This window comes from Bos grunniens, chromosome 11 (assembly GCF_055505025.1).
Source record: "Bos grunniens cultivar Pamir isolate PY7600 chromosome 11, Bosgru_T2T1.0, whole genome shotgun sequence".
NCBI lineage: Eukaryota > Metazoa > Chordata > Mammalia > Artiodactyla > Bovidae > Bos > Bos grunniens.
This window is the reverse complement of record NC_141175.1, coordinates 101,484,440-101,501,988: the sequence shown is the minus strand read 5'-3', so window position 1 is coordinate 101,501,988 and position 17,549 is coordinate 101,484,440. Positions and strand designations below refer to the sequence as shown.

The window sequence follows — 17,549 nt, the reverse complement described above, 5'->3', positions numbered from 1 at the left end:
CTTTAATCCTTAATGAGAACCTATCACATATTTATTCAACAATGTAAGGGTATCTCTTTGTGGCCCTTTCCCTGGGAAAATGAACCTCTGGTTCAAAAGACAAGAGACACATGCAAAATCCAACTAGGGAACCTTATATCTTGCAATGACCCAGAGGGATGGGAAGGGGAGGGTGGTGGGAGGGGGGTTCAGGATGGGGAACACATGTACACCTGTGGCGGATTCATGTCAATGTATGGCAAAACCAATACAATATTGTAAAGTAAATGGCCTCCAATTAAAATAAAACAAAAACAACAAAAAAACAAGCGTTAAGATATATGAAGTCAGAATGGATATATGTATGTATGTGTACGGTTGAGTCGCTCTGCTGTCCACCTGAAACTACAATATAGTTAATCAGCTATAAAATAAAATAAAAAGTTAAAGAAAAAGACTACTCCCTAATAAACATCCTGAACACCAAAAAAATTAATTAATTAAATATATGAGGTCAGACTACAAAAGCCAAGGAAATTCAGAGAAGGTCAGGAGCAAGAGCTGAGGTGGGGGCAGCCTGCGGGTTGTTCTGCGGGGCGTGAGGACGACCCTGGTGCACACGGGCGGTGCCTCAGGTTGTGCCACAGAACGAGATGCCACGCTTATGACGCTGTCTCACTGAAATTCCTTTTGGAAGTGTTATCTTGAAATTGGCGTTGTAGTCACAGTTAACATTTGTAGTCAGCCCTACACAAATGAAGGGCTGCAGAGCTAACAACAAATACGAAAATAAATTTCACCCACATCGTTCACAGAAAAGATAGAAATAGGAAACAGGAAATGGCTGGCTGTCTTCTTTAAATACTCCTTGTATGAAAGTTTAATAATATGGTTAGTACTTAATGCCGTTCATGGTGAACTTAAAGCAATCTTTTAAGTTATATAAGTTCAGATGTCCGACGTGTCTTATTCTCCCAAATTGAGAACAGTCAGCCCTAAAGAAATTAGACTCTTCACGCTAAATATCACCTTGGTTTACCTGCTATTGTGTTTCTAGTATTCACTGTTTTACTTGACAAAGAGAGGTGGGGCATGGGACACCAAGTCACCTTTGACTCTGTATTTTCTCTTCATGCAACAGAGAAAACTATACAACTTGAAAACCAGTGATGTTTACAGGAGTCCTCATCACACGTCCTGCTGACGAGGGGTGAGGAGTGCCAGCAGCTGACTGAGCAGCCACGCACGTCAGTGACCGCAGCAGGCAGTGACGCGACGGCCACAGGAGGGCCAGACGGCTCTGTGGCTCCACTCAGAGCCTACACGCTGCTCGGGACTATTTCAAGTACACGGCAATTCAAGTTCAGAGGAACCAAGCGCTCAGAGTCCCCACCCGAAGAGCTCCAGTGGCCAGACTCCTCTGGGTCTGCCACTGCTCTGCTGGCCGGCGCTCTGCTCCTCTCCCCTTCACCGCCGAAGCTGTCAGGAGTGGGTCCACTGTCTGCCTCTCTTCCCCATTTCTACTGACTGTTTCGAGCAAGAAAATTTCTAGGAAGGCACTTGAAAATGGTCTTTGCAGGATGATGTAAGTAGCAAGAGCTGGGAATCCACCTAAATACCCAAATATTCAAAATACAGTTTACTGTATTAAGTACTGGGGCTTCCCTAGTGGCTCAGATGGTAAAGAATCTGCCTGCAATGGGGGAGACCCAGGTTCGATCCCTGGGTCTGGAAGATCCCCTGAAAAAGGGAATGGCCACCAACTATTAAGCATTACCAACAGGACAAGTTGTAAACTGATTTAAAAATAAGATCATATGGCAACATGAAAAAGTATTAATAACAGCATCAAGGAAAACAGAACATAAATAAGCATCCAGACCAGCCCCACAAACCAAAAAATATGTATACACGTCTTGTAGGTGGTGTTATGAGTAAAACGTACGTGAGGTGATACAGGAAACTATATTCAATACCTTGTAATAATCTATAATGAAAAAATACAATATGTGTATAACTGAATCACTGTGCTATACACCAGAATCAAAGACAACATTGTATATCAACTATACTTCAACTTAAAAAATAACAACAGGAAAAAAATGGATACAAGGAGACAGTTTAGTAAGAATCACTGTGTGTCCACGGCTGACTGGGAACTGCTGTTGGGCAGTGTGGGGTGCGTCCCCGTCACTGAGGGCCTCTGGGCCGAGCGCAGCAGCATTCATGCACGGGCTCAGCAGGTACCGTCAAGCCAGAGCCAGCTGGCAGGGGCCGCCCTAGCCTCGCTGCACTCAGCAGGCCCATGCTGGCCCTTCCCCGCCGCAGGTGGGCAGCCTCGGCTGCGGCCTGACTCAGGGTCTGTCGCTTCCTTACCCCGCCGAGTCTCCTACCTTGAATAAATCGTAGAGCTCCTCCAGGTCTTCAGGAAGGACAGAGACTTCTGGGATAACGACTCGGAGCTGGAGGAAAGAACAAACAGGCATGGAGTGAATGCTCTGCCTGCCCTGGAGGATCAGGGGTCAAGAAGGTGCGTCCCACTGGAGTGGACGCTGGGCGCCCAGATCATCCAGAGATGGCTTTATGGAGACTTTCTCAGGGCTTCATCCTCAACCTTTCTCATTCACACATCAAAGACTCAGGACAAGCATTTAAATACTTGCAAAGGACCAAACACTAGCAAGGCTAGGGCTTGGGTGGCAAGTTCCTGCAGCATAACCACCAGCACTATAGGCCTGGACTTCCCTGGTGGTCCAGTGGTTAAGAGAGCCTGCCAGTGCTGGGGACAAAGGTTCGATCCCTGGTCTGGGAAGATCCCCACAGGCCACAGAGCAGCTAAGCCCGCATGCCGCAACCATGGAAGCCCGTGCACCTAGAGCCTGTGCTCCACAGTGAGAGACATCATAGCCATGAGAAGCCCTTGAACCACAACTGGAGAGGCGCCCCCACTCATCACAGCTAGAGAAAAGCCCACGCAGCAGTGCAGAGCCAGCTCAGCCAAAAATAAATGAATAATACATAGATTTTTTTTTTAATTATGTGCACTTAGTCCTGTCTGACTCTCTGTGACCTCACAGACTGTAACCTGCCAGGCTCCTCTGTCCATGGGGATTTCCTGGCAAGAATAAATATTGGAGTGGTGTGCCACTTCCTACGCCAGTAGTAGTGGCCCCTAAAAAAAAAAAAAGACTGCAGGCTCTGGGCACCGGGCAACTTCTATATTGTCCCTTATTTAACCCCACACGATGAGTGTTGTTATCCTCATTTTACAACCAGGGAGACAGAGGCTCACAGTAGCTAACTTCCTCAGAATCTGTCTGACTCTAAAACTAAATCCACGCTGTTTCTTCACTAGCTCACCGCTGTCAAGCTGTCGTTAGTTGCTCAGCTGTAACCGACTCTTTGTGACCCCAGGGACTGTAGCCCCCCAGACTCCTCTGTCCATGGGATTTCCCAGGCAAGAATACTGGAGTGGGTTGCCTTTGCCTTTTCCAGGGCATCTTCCTGACCCAGGTATCGAACCCAGGTCCCCTGCATTGTAAGCAGAATCTTTACCATCTGAACCACTTAGTTGTTAATTTAATGCAAAAAAAACACAAAAGCTGTCACTCTCCTGTCAGGAGGCAGCAGGAGGCCCAGCTCGGGTCAGCGCCCAGCCGCCGGGAGCTGTGGTCCAGAGGCGGCCTCTACTCACCACGTTCTGCTTCGTGGTGTCCTCGTGGCCCTGGAGGACTCGGATCCTGTGCCTGCAGCGCATGTGCTCGATCTGAGCCACAGACTGGTCCCCAAATTTCTGCAGGGGAGAGAGGGAGCACTTGCTCACAGAATCCTCTCTGCATCCAGACAGCAGACAAGCAGCAGCCCCCAACACCTCCCTGGAAGTTCACCTCCCGAGAGACCTGGGGGCAGGGACAGGCGGGGATGGGGCCCAGGTACCTCGTAGGCGTCCCGGATCAGGTCTGCGATGTCGGTCACGGGACACGGCTCCTGGTCGTCAGAGAAGAAGGCGTGGTGGCTGCCAATCGGGGGTCCCGGGCTGTCCTCGTTCTTGACGTGGTCCAGAAACCTGGGCACATGAGACACCGGGAAAGCACAGGATTACCATCCCCTCCCCAACCCGGGCACCTCGCAGCCCCCACCGCCTTCACAGGGCCCCAGACGTGGGCAGCAACTGTCAAACTGGCTCCTCTGTCTCCAGTCACTGTGAAAGGCCAGGCCGCTATAGCTACACTCATTCTAGAGAAAAGGAGAAACGAACACGAAGACGGACATGGTGCCCCTGGAGCCGTAGGAAGTTTTCCTAGGTCTCTGACACTCTGGCTTCCCTGGTGGCTCGGACAGTGAAGAATCTGCCTGCAATGTGACACACCAGGTTTCAATCCCTGGGTCGGGAAGATCCCCTGGAGAAGGGAATGGCAACCTGCTCCAGTATTCTTGCTTGGGAAATCCCATGGACAGAGTCTGGTGGGCTACAGTCCATGGGGTCGCAAAGAGTAGGACATGACTAAGCGACTAACACTTTCACTTTTTTGACTCTCCAGTGATGTAAATACTGTGTTTCCACAGTATTCTGAACAGGAACTTGTCATTTATCAGCCAGCTTGCCCTCAGTTCCACACATCCCCGGGCTAGCGGGCTTTGCCTTCACTGCAACACACCCGTTTCTGTGCACAAAACGTCCACATCCCCCAGGTGGCTTCCTGAGGCCCATGTTTCCCTGCCCACCTGCCCTCCTTCCGTTCAAGGTCACTGGAGGTCCATCTAGACTTAGGACACTTGAACCTGTTCAGAGAAAGACAGCAGTACCCTCACCTTCCTGCCTCTTGGTGGACAGGAGCGAGGGAAGGTGGCTAGGATGACAAGGTCGCTGATGGCTTGGCCACAGGGGACCACAAGGTGGCAGAGTGGAGGGGAGCCCCACAGTGACAGCCCAGTCCAGCCGCCGGGCTCCCTGCCTCACCTGCTGAGGACCATGAAGGCCTGGCTGTCATCCTTGCTGCTGCACAGGCCCTCGGCAGTGGCCTCAAGCACAGCCAGTCCCAGCTGGAAGATGGCCTTGATGCCATCGTAGAAGAAGCAGTCGACCACGTTCACGGCACTCTCCAGGGGCATGATGCTGAGGAAGAGCGTGAGGAACCAGGACAGGGAGATGGACGCCAGGGCCGAGAGGTCGTGCATGTGCTCCGCCAGCTCAGGGAGCTGCTCCTTGATGAGCTCCTCGAAGACGGACTGGTCCACCTGGGCCCCTGGGGAAGGAGCCACGGAGACTGGCTGTGGAGGGAGTCACTCCCTCTCAGATTAGAGCTGCTCTGAGATACACAGAACCATGACACAGGATGGGAGTCCAGGAAAGGACTCACACTTGGTTCACTGACTTCTGATGTTTGGACCAAGGTGATTCAATGGGGGAAGGACAGTATTTTCATCTGGCATTTTCAAAAACAGTGCTCCTATCTACAACAGCTAGGATATGGAAGCAAACTAGATGTCCATCAAAGTATGAATGGATAAAGAAGCTGTGGTACAGGTATACAATGAATATTACTCAGCCATAAAAAGGAACGCATTTGAGTCAGTCCTAATGAGGTGGATGAGCCTAGAGTCTATTATACAGAGTAAGTCAGAAAGAGAAAAACAAATATTGTATATTAATGCATATATATAGAATCTAGAAAGATGGTACTGATGAGCCTATTTACAGGGCAGCAGTGGAGACCCAGACACAGAAAACAGACTTACGGACACAGCGGGGAAGGAGAGGAAGGGACGAAAGGAGAGAGTAGCCTTGAAACATATGCACTACCATATATAAGACAGAGAGCAGGTGGGAATTTGCTACATGACTCAGGGAGCCCAACTGGTGCTCTCTGACACCCTAGAGGGGTAGGATTGGGTGGGAGGCAGGAGGGAGGTTCAGGAGGGAAGGGACATATGTATACCTATGGCTGATTCATGCTGATGTATGGCAGAAACCAACACAATATTGTAAACCAATTACCCTTCAATTATAAATAAAACAGTGCTGAATCAAGTGCCCACCTACGTGGGCGGGGGAGGGGGAAGGGACCCTCTTCCTACCTCAAACCATTCAGAAAAATACCTATGAAATGTGTCATGGACTTAGGTATAAAAGCTAATGCTGAAAAAACATCTAAAAGAAAATACAGGCAAAAGGCTAAAATTTCTTAGGACACAAAAGCATTAACCATAGAAAAATTATGAATTGGATTTCATCAAAATTAAAGACTGGTATTCTTCAAAAGAGACCATTCATAAAATGAAAATGCAAACTTCAAACTCAGAGAAAATATTTGTGGCAACTATATCTGACAAAGGTTTTGTAATCAAAAATAAAGAACTGAAGCAACTCGATAATAAGAAATCAATAAACAAATCTTTAAACAAAAAAAAAGCAAAAGATTTGTACATTTCTAAAGTGACAAATGGCCAATAAGCACAGAAAAATAGATTCAACATCATTAACAATGATTAGAGAAATGGAAATTAAAATCACCACGATATACCACTCTAACCCACCAGAATGGCTAAAATTAAAAAGACATAAAATTCCAAGTATAAACAGGGATATGGAGCAACTGGAACTCCCATGCGTTGCTGGTATGAGATAATGTGAATACGTTTTGTCCATTTTGGAAAACTGACAGTTTCTTATAAAGTTAAGCATATATCTAACCGTGACCCAGGAATTCTACTCCTGGGTAAATCCTAAGAAAAGTGTCAATATATATTCCAAAAAGACTTATACTCGGATGTTCACTGGGACTTATAAGAAGAAACTGGAAACTCCGATGACTGGGATGAAAGAATCATGGTGTGAACGCACCATGAAATGGCAAGCGGCAATGAAAAGGACCTGCTGATGCACCAACAGTATCTTGAGCGAAGGAAGTCAGAACATTCTCTACTATTACATTTATTCCAAGTTCAAGAACAAGCCAAGTAAACCTGTGGTGACAGAAATCAGTACCAGGTGTTGTGTGTGGCAGGGAACTCTGTGGGTTGTAGAAACGTTCCCTGCACTGGGGTGGTGGTCACATTATCATGGAGGGTCTACTGCTCACTGCTGACTACCATCTGTCACATCACCCAGTGAGGGCTTGGACAGCAGGCCCCCCAGTGACCTCGAGGTTCTGGTTACTCCTTGCTGCTCTGTACAACATTAAGTACCTCCTTTGAAATGAACGGAAGAGGGTAGCAAACCAATTAGCCACCCAAACACAGGAAGGGGGCCAGGGGAGAAGTCAAAGGCCACCTCCTTCCCAGCCAGACCTCCCTCCCTCCCGGTGGTCATCATACTCCCTCAGTTTTTAGATCTCAGTCTTCAAGCCTCTTCTTCCTGCCTTGTCCCTACATCCAGTCCTTTGCCAAATTCCATCTCACACCGGTTCTTCTGTTTCTAATGCCACGGCTGCCACCCTAAGTTTAGGCCATTCCCATCTCTCATTCTGGATTACTATACGTTGTCCCTAAGAGTATCGCCTGGCCAGAGCAATTTCCGTGTCATTTTCTCCACGAGGAGGTAGCTGGATCACAGAGAGGGTGCAAATTCAAATCTCAACCACACGAAGGTCAGCGGCGCACATGCCTGGGCACTGAGGGGTCACACACAGGTTTGCCCAGAGCCCGGGCAGTCACAGATGCCCTTTCTTACAATCAGCCTGGATAAGTGAGGAGCTCTCCTCCTCTGCCCTTGATGTCGGGCCTCAAGGGTCTCCATTGTTGCTCTACTCCCTCATCTACTATCCGCAAGCTCCCTGGGGACCAAGAATGAGCCCTCCTCTCTTTCCAGGCCTCAGCATCAGTAAAAAACCTCTGTGGTTTTCACTTTTGGACTTGCTTTTTGAACCCAGGGATTTTTCTTTCCTTAAGTTCAGCTATCCATATAAAATAATTTTTCTTTATCCAAAAATCTGTAAGAGGGGACTTCCCAGGGATCCAGTGGTTAAGACTCTGTGCTCCCACTGCAGGAGGCATGGGTTTGATTCCTGGTCAGAGAACTAAGATACCTCATGCCACACAGCACAGCCAAAAAGAAAAAAAAATCTGTAAGAGTTTGTGGCTAAGAAGCAGTTGGGTTACCACATTCCACCCTTTTGCCAAAACTGTGCAGAGAGTTAATTCAGTTAGTTTTGAAGATTCAAGAGTCAGACAGTGCTGGTGCAGAGACTAGCCGAGTCTCTGTATAACCACCCCGAGGGACAGAGGGGAAGGGAGCAGTTACCAATGACTCGGTGGTTGAAGTAGTCGGGCAGCATCCGCTCACACACAGCCACCAGCAGCCAGAAGGCTTCCTCCTCCTTAGCATACAGCAGCAGAACGGAGGTCAGGATGTTCATGGACTGCTCAGGGGATTCACAGGGGAGCGGACAATTACTGAGCAGGTCACGTGTACCACACAGACATTCAACAACACACAAGCCCAAGGGATCCACAGAAGTCCAGACTACACAGATGAGAGATGCAGTATACCCAGCCAATCAAGACTGATCTGGAATGACCACGGTTATCAACGTGGGCCTCACAAGACCTGCTGGACTGCTTTGTCCCTGGCCCCCAGGGAGTGATGCTGGGCTGGGCTGTGGAGCACGCCTTAGGCTCAGAACCCAACCCCACTAATCTCTGTGTCTATGTTCAGATTTAAAAATAATCCTGATGACTTCTGTACAGTTTAGAGATAGGACCCTCCAGAGTGGCTCCTGCAGTGGAGGCTGGGAGGCCATGAAGGCCGAATGGCCTCCTGAGGACAGGGGCCAGCTCATGCCACACTCTCCTGGGCACTGGGTAACACTCCTCCCACATCATCAGCTTGTCTGACTCCACGAGGCCGATTCCCTCCACAGGACAGTCCTTGGTACAGATGGCTAAGAACACGGCACCCGAGGCCTGGGTGGTTGGTCTGGGATGGCCCTGCAGCGCCCAGCTCACCTGGCAGTACCCAATCTTGGGGTTCCTGTGGGCATAGGCCGTCAGGACTCTCCTCAACGCTGCGATGCCCGTTTCGTTTTGGAAGGCGGGGTGCTCCGGCAAGGAACGGTGCAGGTCCCGCTCTATCTCCTCCGTCACCAGGCAACACTTTCCCATGGACTCCTCCACCAGGTTGCCGTAGTAACCCGGATGCGCGGCAAGGTCCGTGACGGCATCTGGTGATTTACAAGTAACATTTCAATGTTAGGTGGCGGCCTGGATGGGAGGGGAGTCTGGGAGAGAATGGATACGCGTCTGTGTGTGGCTGAGTCCCTTTGCTGTTCAACTGAAACTCTCACAACACTGTTAATCGGCTCTTCTCCAATATGGGGCTGATTTCTGGGAGAGAGTCCACACGGGGAGGGGCCAGTCCTGTCGGAGGACCTCAGTGGGGTCTCACTATCTAAGCGACACAAAATAGTTAAGACCACACATGACCAAAAGGAACTTCACTTCTGCTAAAAACAAAAAAGAAAGGAAAAATGAAGTAATATGGCTTTTCTAAGAATAACCTTACAGAGAGAGGGGGAGAAGAGCTCATGCTAAAAATAGCTTTATACTAATATACTTATAATCAGTTGTATTCCTCAGTTACAGATGTATGTATGTGGCCTATTTGCCATAACGAGAGAAAGCCAGTGTGCATCAATGAAGACCCAGTGCAACCAAAATAAAGTACAAATTAATTTTTAAAAAAGCTATGGAGCACATGTTCTGTGGAGCACACGAGGACGCCCATAAGGCGTCTCCGAGGGTCTCCGAGAAAGGTGGAGCCCTGGCTGCTATCCCCCCAGCACCACGAAAGGAGCAGCAGTCACACCCTGGACCGCAGGGCCCTCCCTTCCTGCTGGTCGGCCCCCGTTCCTTCACCGAGTGGCGCCACACGGCTCACAGAAGATGCCTCTGGAGACCTGGGCCCCAGGCTCAGCCCATCCACCGGCAAGCGTCAGATGAGAGATGCCCCAATGCAGCAGAGGGAGAGTCCCAGATCCAGCAAAGCAGGAGGAAGATGCGGGCAGGCTCTGTGTGCATTCCCCGCAGCGGGGGCACAGGAGGAAGTGTCCCCAGAGGGAGTTATTGTAAAGCACACAAGTGAACGACTTTTGAAGACGTTTTCAGGTCTCCAGACATCTAGACACTGCATGTCCAGGGGGTTCTGAATAGAATTCTGAGGACAATGAAGAGACTCATAAAATCACGGCTGAAGGGGAGGCAATCCCTCTGCCAGACCTCACGCTGACCAGGGACCCCAGAGCCCAGAGGTTGCTGCAGCCTGGCCCACAGTCCACACAGGAAGGTCCCAAGGTCCCAGCCGGGCATATCACAGGCCGAGAGGACCCGTCTGCATGCACACACACACACACACTCCCCACCCCCGCCTCAGGTCAGGGCCTCCAGAAATAAAAGCTGGGCCTGGAGACCCCGGAACCCTCACCTGAGAAAAGAAGCCAGAGTCTGCCGCGCAGGGACTCGGGGATCCCCATGGCCACCAGCTTCCGGATCTTCTCTGTGCGGAACATGCACACTGTTCTGCCGTACTCCGCAAAGTGGTCGTTCCAGAGGCTCACCTTGATCTGTTCCCTGGACTGGAAGCGGAAACATGCTCGGTGTATGAAGACTCACCGTCCACAGCCCGTCACAGAGGGTGCTCCCTCAGCTGAGAGAGGACCCACCAGCGCCAGGCAATTCGCTGGGCAGACACCTCTGAACGCCCAGCAGCATGCAGGATGTAAAAGTCACTAGCCCGTCAGGAATTCAGAGCCCCGTGGGAGACCTGACATGAATAAAATGCCATTTCCTTGGCAAAGTTGACAGTAAGAATGTGCTCATCTGAACTACTACGGGAACGCAAAGCCGATGGAGGGTGGGGCGGGGTGAGGATGGGGAAGCCTCTCAGGATGTCCACGCCAAACCAGTTTCTGAAACAGGTCAGCTCAGAGGGCAGAGGGGAGCCAGGGGCTCTCATAATTTGCCTGGAACTTCCTGACAGCCAGAGGAAAAATTGCCAACTGGAAAAAAAATGACATCGTTCTCAGTAGCAGAGATGAGAAGGAGACGATGTCTCTAGGCAACTGGAAATCTCTTCAAACTATGAATTTTGAAAATTCTTTAGAATTCCTAGCTGGCAGGAATGTTTCCATGCCTTTTAAACAAGAAGTTTATGTATGCTCTTAATTATCTGTATTCTCCAGTCATGGGAGAGGTGCACACATATAGTCAATATTCTTATTTGTTGAAACAATGAGCATTCAGTGAGCATCTCTGAACAGCACATCAGAAGGCTGCACCCTGAATAAATAAAGCTAACAATCCGTGATACATGAGCCATTAAGCGGCTAAGGGGCAGATACCCTGTTCACAGCCACCCTGGTACTGGCGGTGCCCACACAGCGTGCCTCCTGCCAGGGCACCATCTCATAGCTCGGCTTCTAGTCTATTTACCACTCAAGCACTGCCCACAGAGTCTCCCTGCAGAGGAGAAAACAATCACAAGTGTATCCAAGGTATTTTTAGTTTAGTAAAACTAGAAAACAGCCAGGGGCCAAAAAAGAAGCGCTGTACCAGGAGTCCCGCTGATGCCACTGCATAAAAGGAGCCAGACTTGTTCTGCACCTGGAGACCCCACAAGGAGAGCAGGGATAGATGCTTCCTGAAGGGCAGGTGGAAAGTCACTGCCCCCCAACGTCCCACCACATCCTCCACCCACCCGGAAGCGTGCAGGCCACTGGCATCTCTGCCCTCTTCCACTTTTTGCCAATGAGGTGCCCAGGGTTGCCCAGTAACCTGTGTCAGGCCCACCCCAGGAGGGGCCTGGAAGCCACGCCCCACCACCTCCACGTGTGAGGGTGGAGCCACGTCACTCACCAATCTCGAGTCCGGGCTCTGGCTGCCCGACTGCCTGAAAGCCTCGGGGTGCATCCGTGGGCTCGTTTCTTTCTCCCTTTCCTCGCTATTTTGCGAAGACACCATCTCAAGACCCCCAAACCTGTGGCTGCCACTGCACAAGCTTGTTGAATGAAACACGGGTGAGGTCTGCATGGGAAGGAAAAGAAAGAATGACAAAAAGAGAAAGTCCCTGCTTTAGTTACGGGGCAGTCTTTGTCTTTGGATGTGTGAGTATAATAAACATGCCTATCTGCCTGGGACTTACGAGAAAGGCAGTCTAACACTAGACCCAACGGAGCTGATCCTCAGGAAGGAGCGTGGTCCACGGGGCTTTCCCAGCACCGCTGCTCCCTGGCTCACAGAACATGGCCCCGCGCGGGGCCAGGAAGGAAACATCGCACCTTCAGCATCTAGACCTGAGGATGCGCGTCTGGAGAGAGCGGCTCTAGGGAACTGAGAGACTTCCTCTCCTTTCCTCCTGTCACTACTCAGATGAAAAGAGGTCCAAAAACAAGGAGGACGGGTGTGAAAGAATCAGGGACTAGGTGCAGCAGATCTGGATCTCCCGTGGCAGCTGTCCAGTCTTAAAGACAGTGAATCATCTCTTTGCGCAACTTACACCTGCCCCCAAATACTATAACATCATCCCCTCCAACCTCAGGGGGATGAGGGCACTGACCTCTCTAATAAAGAGGGTGTCCACTCACCTGTGTGTTGATTCCCCACCAAACCCTCCAACCACTGAGAAGATGGCCTGTTGATCCCTGACACCTGAGTGTACCCCATCAACCCCTCTAACCTGTGAGCCCCATTAGCCCCTCCAACCTGTAAGTGAGTCCCCTTCAACCCCCTCTAACCCTGCCATACCCACTCAGGACACCCAGTGCATTAAAGATGGTATCAGATTGTCTGCTACCCAGGTCGAGCATCACTGACGTTTTTCTGGTACCCAAGTAGGTCATTGTTACATGCACTCCCCTTTGAAGACATCTGCCCTAGAGGTGCTGGGGGAAAAAAAGGGATTTTCCATTTACAGACTCCTGCTGTCTCCAGAGATCATACCAGCTCCTCATCCAGGGTGGTGTCATAGTGCACAGGGTGGTCGGCATGCACCAGCTTCAGTCTCACCAGCAGACCCTCCACCAGGCTGTCACGATCTCTGAGCTCAATGAACTGGAAGGCCATCTTGCTCCGGATGCTGACGATGATGGGGTTTGGCAGCAGACTCGTGTCCTCCATTTTCTCGATGCTCACAACCTGTTGCAGACAGTCACAAGCACAGAGGCACAGCAAGAGAGAAGAGGAGCAGGAGTTCAATTGCAGATTCAGTAAACAGAGAGAGAAGGACAAACCCAATAACTGCAATAAGGAACCAGTACAAAGTTAGAAAGTATGGGATATGGTGTATTTACAACAGCCCAAAGTGGGAGTAAGTCAAGTGCCCCTGGCTGGATTAACGGATGAGAACAAAACCAAAACATGGGTCTACACACAGTGGGACATTATTCAGTCTTAAAAGGGATGGATATTCTTTTTTTTTTTTTTTTTTGCCAAACCATGTTGCATACAAGATCTTAGTTCCCTGACCAGGGCTTGAACCTGTGTCCCCTGCATTGACAAGCAGATTCTTAACCACTGGACCCAGGAAGTCCCAGAAAGGATGGATATTCTGACAGGTGCTGCAATATGGATTCACCTTGAGGACGTTCTGCTAAGTGATACAGCCAGTCACAAAATGACAAATTTTGTAGGATTTCACTGATACAAGAGACCTACAGGGGTCAGGGCTTCCCAGGTACCTCAGTGGTAATGAATCCACCTGTCAATGCAGGAGACATAAGAGATGCAGATATGATCCCTAGGTCAGGAAGATTCCCTGGAGGAGGAAATGGCAACCTATTCCAGTATTCTTGGCTAGAGAATTCCATGGTCACAGGAACCTGGTGGGCTGTAGTCCATAGGGTCACAAAGAGTTGGACATGACTGAGCACAGAAGAGTCAGGATTCATAGAGGCAGAAAGGACGGTGGTGGATGCCTAGGGCTGAAGGAGGGGGATTTGGGGTGCTATTGTTTAATGGGGACAGGGTGTCAGTTTGGAAAGATGAAAAAATTCTGGTGATGGTTGCACAAAACGTGAATGTACTTAATACCACTGAACCACAACACTTAAAAATAGTTAAAATGGTATGTATGTATATGTTCAGTTCAGTTGCTCAGTCATGTCCGACTCTTTGTGACCCCATGGACTGCAGCATGCCAGGCCTCCCTGCCTATCACCAACTCCCAGAGATTATTCAAACTCATGTCCATTGAGTCGGTGATGCCATTCAACCATCTCATCCTCTGTCATCCCCTTCTCCTCCTGCCCCCAATCCCTCCCAGCATCAGGGTCTTTTCCAATGAGTCAACTCTTTGCATCAGGTGGCCAAAGTATTGGAGTTTCAGCTTCAGCATCAGTCCTTCCAATGAATATTCAGGACTGATTTCCTTTAGGATGGACTGGTTGGATCTCCTTGCAGTCCAAGGGACTCTAAAGAGTCTTCTCCAACACCACAGCTCAAAAGCATCAACTCTTCAGTGCTCAGCTTTCTTTATAGTCCAGCTCTCACATCCATACATAACCACTGGAAAAACCATAGCCCTGACTAGATGGACCTTTGTTGGCAAAGTAATGTCTCTGCTTTTTAATATGCTGTCTAGGTTGGTCATAACTTTTCTTCCAAGGAGCAAGCGTCTTCTAATTTCATGGCTGCAGTCACCATCTGCAGTGATTTGGGAGCCCCAAAAAATAAAGTCAGCCACTGTTTCCCCATCTATTTCCCATGAAGTGATGGGACCAGATGCCATGATCTTAGTTTTCTGAACTTTGAGCTTTAAGCCAACTTTTTCACTCTCCTCTTTCACCTTCATCCAGAGGCTCTTTAGTTCTTCTTTGCTTTCTGGCATAAGGGTGGTGTCATCTGCATATCTGAGGTTATTGATAACTCTCCCGGCAATCTTGATTCCAGCTTGTGCTTCATCCAGCCCAGCGTTTCTCATGATGTACTCTGCATATAAATTAAATAAACAGGGTGACAATATACAGCCTTGACGTACTCCTTTCCCAATCTGGAGCCAGTCCATCGTTTCTTATCCAGTTCTAACTGTTGCTTCCGGACCTGCATACAGATTTCTCGAGAGGCAGGTCAGGTGGTCTGGTGTCCCCGTCTCTTTCAGAATGGGAATATTCTTCCACATTTGTTGTGATCCACAGTCAAAGGCTGTGGCGTAGTCAATAAAGCAGAAACAGATGTTTTTCTGGAACTCTCTTGCTTTTTTGATGATCCAGCGGATGTTGGCCATTTGATCTCTGGTTCCTCTGCCTTTTCTAAGAACCAGCTTGAACATCTGGAAGTTCACGGTTCACACACTGTTGAAGCCTGGCTTGGAGAATTTTGAGCATTACTTTACTAGTGTGAGATGAGTGCAATTGTGCAGTAGTTTGAGCATTCTTTGGCATTGCTTTTCTTTGGGATTGGGATGAAAACTGATCTTTTCCAGTCCTATGGCCACTGCTGCATTTTCCAAATTTGCTGGCATACTGAGTGCAGCACTTTCACAGCATCATCTTTTAGGATTTGAAATAGCTCAAGTGGAATTCCATCACCTCCACTAGCTTTGTTCATAGTGATGCTTCCTAAGGCCCACTTGACTTCACATGATATGTATATAATTTTAAAAAATAACTATATAAGGAATTCTTGCTCTGCTCTAAGGGCATTTGTAAAATGAAGTCATCTGCTGCAGAAAAATGGGAACCAATCACATGAATGAAAAAATTGAGTTTTTCTGAATACTGCTTAGTCTGTACATTATAACAGCAAGAGTTTGGAAGTCTTGACATTTGGCAGAGCTGTGGGTCCTGTCACTACAGACAGGCCCCAAAACCACAGGACTGAGCTCAACAGATCTCAAAGCAGACTCCACTTCCAAGAAGAGAACTCTGGAATTTTATAGCTGGAAAGTGACAGTTTTAGTTGCTCAGTCGTGTTAGACTTTGCAACTCCACCGACTGTAGCTCATCAGGCTCCTCTGTCCATGGGATTCTTCGAGCAAGAATACTGGAGTAGGTAGCCATTCCCTTCTCCAGGGACGGTTCTGACTCAGGGATTGAACCCGTGTTTCTTGCACTGCAGGAGGATTCTTCATTTTTCTAAATTTTTACATAAAATTCTAGAAAGATATACAAATGAAGCAACTTGACATTTCTTTTCAAAAGGTCATTTTTTAATAGGTCACTTTTTTCTCTTCCCTCCTGGTGGGTGAAAGGGAGGACTCCTTCCTAAGGGCTTTTGGAAAAGCTTTCATTGCTAGGCATGAACATTTTATAAGAGCTTTATCAATAATGTGGAGGCCAGGGTGCCTGTTCTCACCATTCACACCTATGCAAATTTCAGGTTGCCAGGCAACAACAGAAAAAAGCAGGGGCCCCTGGTCAACTCAGGCCAAGCATCCCTCTAGACTCACCCATCCTCAGAGGCAGAGCCTTGCCCTGTGCGCATCCATCCCCTCTGTCTCCCAGCAACCATGGCCCCCCCGCCCCCCGCCCCCTGGGAGGACAACAGGTCTACCTCTCTGAGCGGCAGGATGACTTTGCAGCAGCCGGCTTCCTTGCTGGCAAAGCAGATGTAACTGTCGGAGGTGAACATCTGCCCGGCGGTGTGACAGCGGCTGAATGGGGTCCAGAGGGAACAGTCCAGGACGGTGTGCAGCTTCTCCCGCCTTGGCAGCCTGAAGAAGGCCCGGAAGAACTCATTCTGTGCCCTAGCTTCCAGGTCCCTGGCAAAGGAGAGGGAAGGGAGAGAGGCAGACATGGTGACTGAACTCACTGCTAAGTCGCTTCAGTCGTGTCCAACTCTGTTCGACCCCATAGACGGCAGCCCACAAGACTTCCCCGACCCTGGATTCTCCAGGCAAGAAGAACACTGCAGTGGGTTGCCATTTCCTTCTCCAATTCATGAAAGTGAAAAGTGAAAGTGAAGTCACTCAGTCGTGCCTGACTCTTAGCGACCTCATGGACTGCAGCCTACCAGGCTCCTCTGTCCATGGTAGATTAGAAATAAAAACACTTTTAAACCCCTGGCACAACCTGGTATAAAAGGGGATGCAGAAAGGTGCTAGGCCCCCAGTTCCTGCCCCTCTCCAGCCCCCTCCCTACCCCATGGCCAGCCTTTGGAGTGAGAAGCAAAGGCTGAACAAGTCACCTCTGCGAACACAGACCAGGGCAAGTCTGCCTTCCTGGTTTGAGTAACACCATGAATTATCACAAAGCAAATGTGTAAGAATCTAGTATGGACTCTCCTACTCTGTTGGTGGAAATGTAAATTGTTGCAGCCGCTATGGAGAACAGAGTGGAGGTTCCTTAAAAATATGCTGATGTTTGATAGAAACCAATACAATACTGTAAAGCAATTATCCTTCAATTAAAAATAACTAAATTTTTTAAAAAACTAAAAATAGAGCTACCATATGACCCTGAAATCCCACTTCTGGGCATATAGCGGGAGGAAATGGTAACTCAAAAAGATACACATACCCATGTTCATTGCAGCACTGTTTATAAGAGCCAGGACGTGGAAGCAACCTGAATGTCCATCCACAGTTGAACGGATAAAGAAGATGTGGTATATATAATATATACAGCAGAATATTACTCATA

General features: G+C 49.0%; 1 protein-coding gene across 9 annotated transcripts in view; it reads right to left on the bottom strand.

The window, feature by feature from the left end:
* Positions 1-17,549, bottom strand: part of TBC1D8 (TBC1 domain family member 8) — a 141,079-nt gene that overhangs the window by 25,719 nt on the left and 97,811 nt on the right. For all 9 annotated transcript variants that reach the window (XM_086327922.1, XM_086327929.1, XM_086327923.1 and 6 more), the window contains 10 exons: positions 16,462-16,669; positions 12,913-13,107; positions 11,830-11,997; positions 10,400-10,550; positions 8,926-9,140; positions 8,222-8,339; positions 4,940-5,225; positions 3,916-4,045; positions 3,674-3,772; positions 2,373-2,441 (listed from right to left, as the gene is read on the bottom strand). In XM_086327922.1, coding sequence (XP_086184048.1) covers positions 2,373-2,441; positions 3,674-3,772; positions 3,916-4,045; positions 4,940-5,225; positions 8,222-8,339; positions 8,926-9,140; positions 10,400-10,550; positions 11,830-11,997; positions 12,913-13,107; positions 16,462-16,669 — 1,639 coding nt within the window. The remainder of the gene's footprint in view (positions 1-2,372; positions 2,442-3,673; positions 3,773-3,915; positions 4,046-4,939; positions 5,226-8,221; positions 8,340-8,925; positions 9,141-10,399; positions 10,551-11,829; positions 11,998-12,912; positions 13,108-16,461; positions 16,670-17,549) is intronic.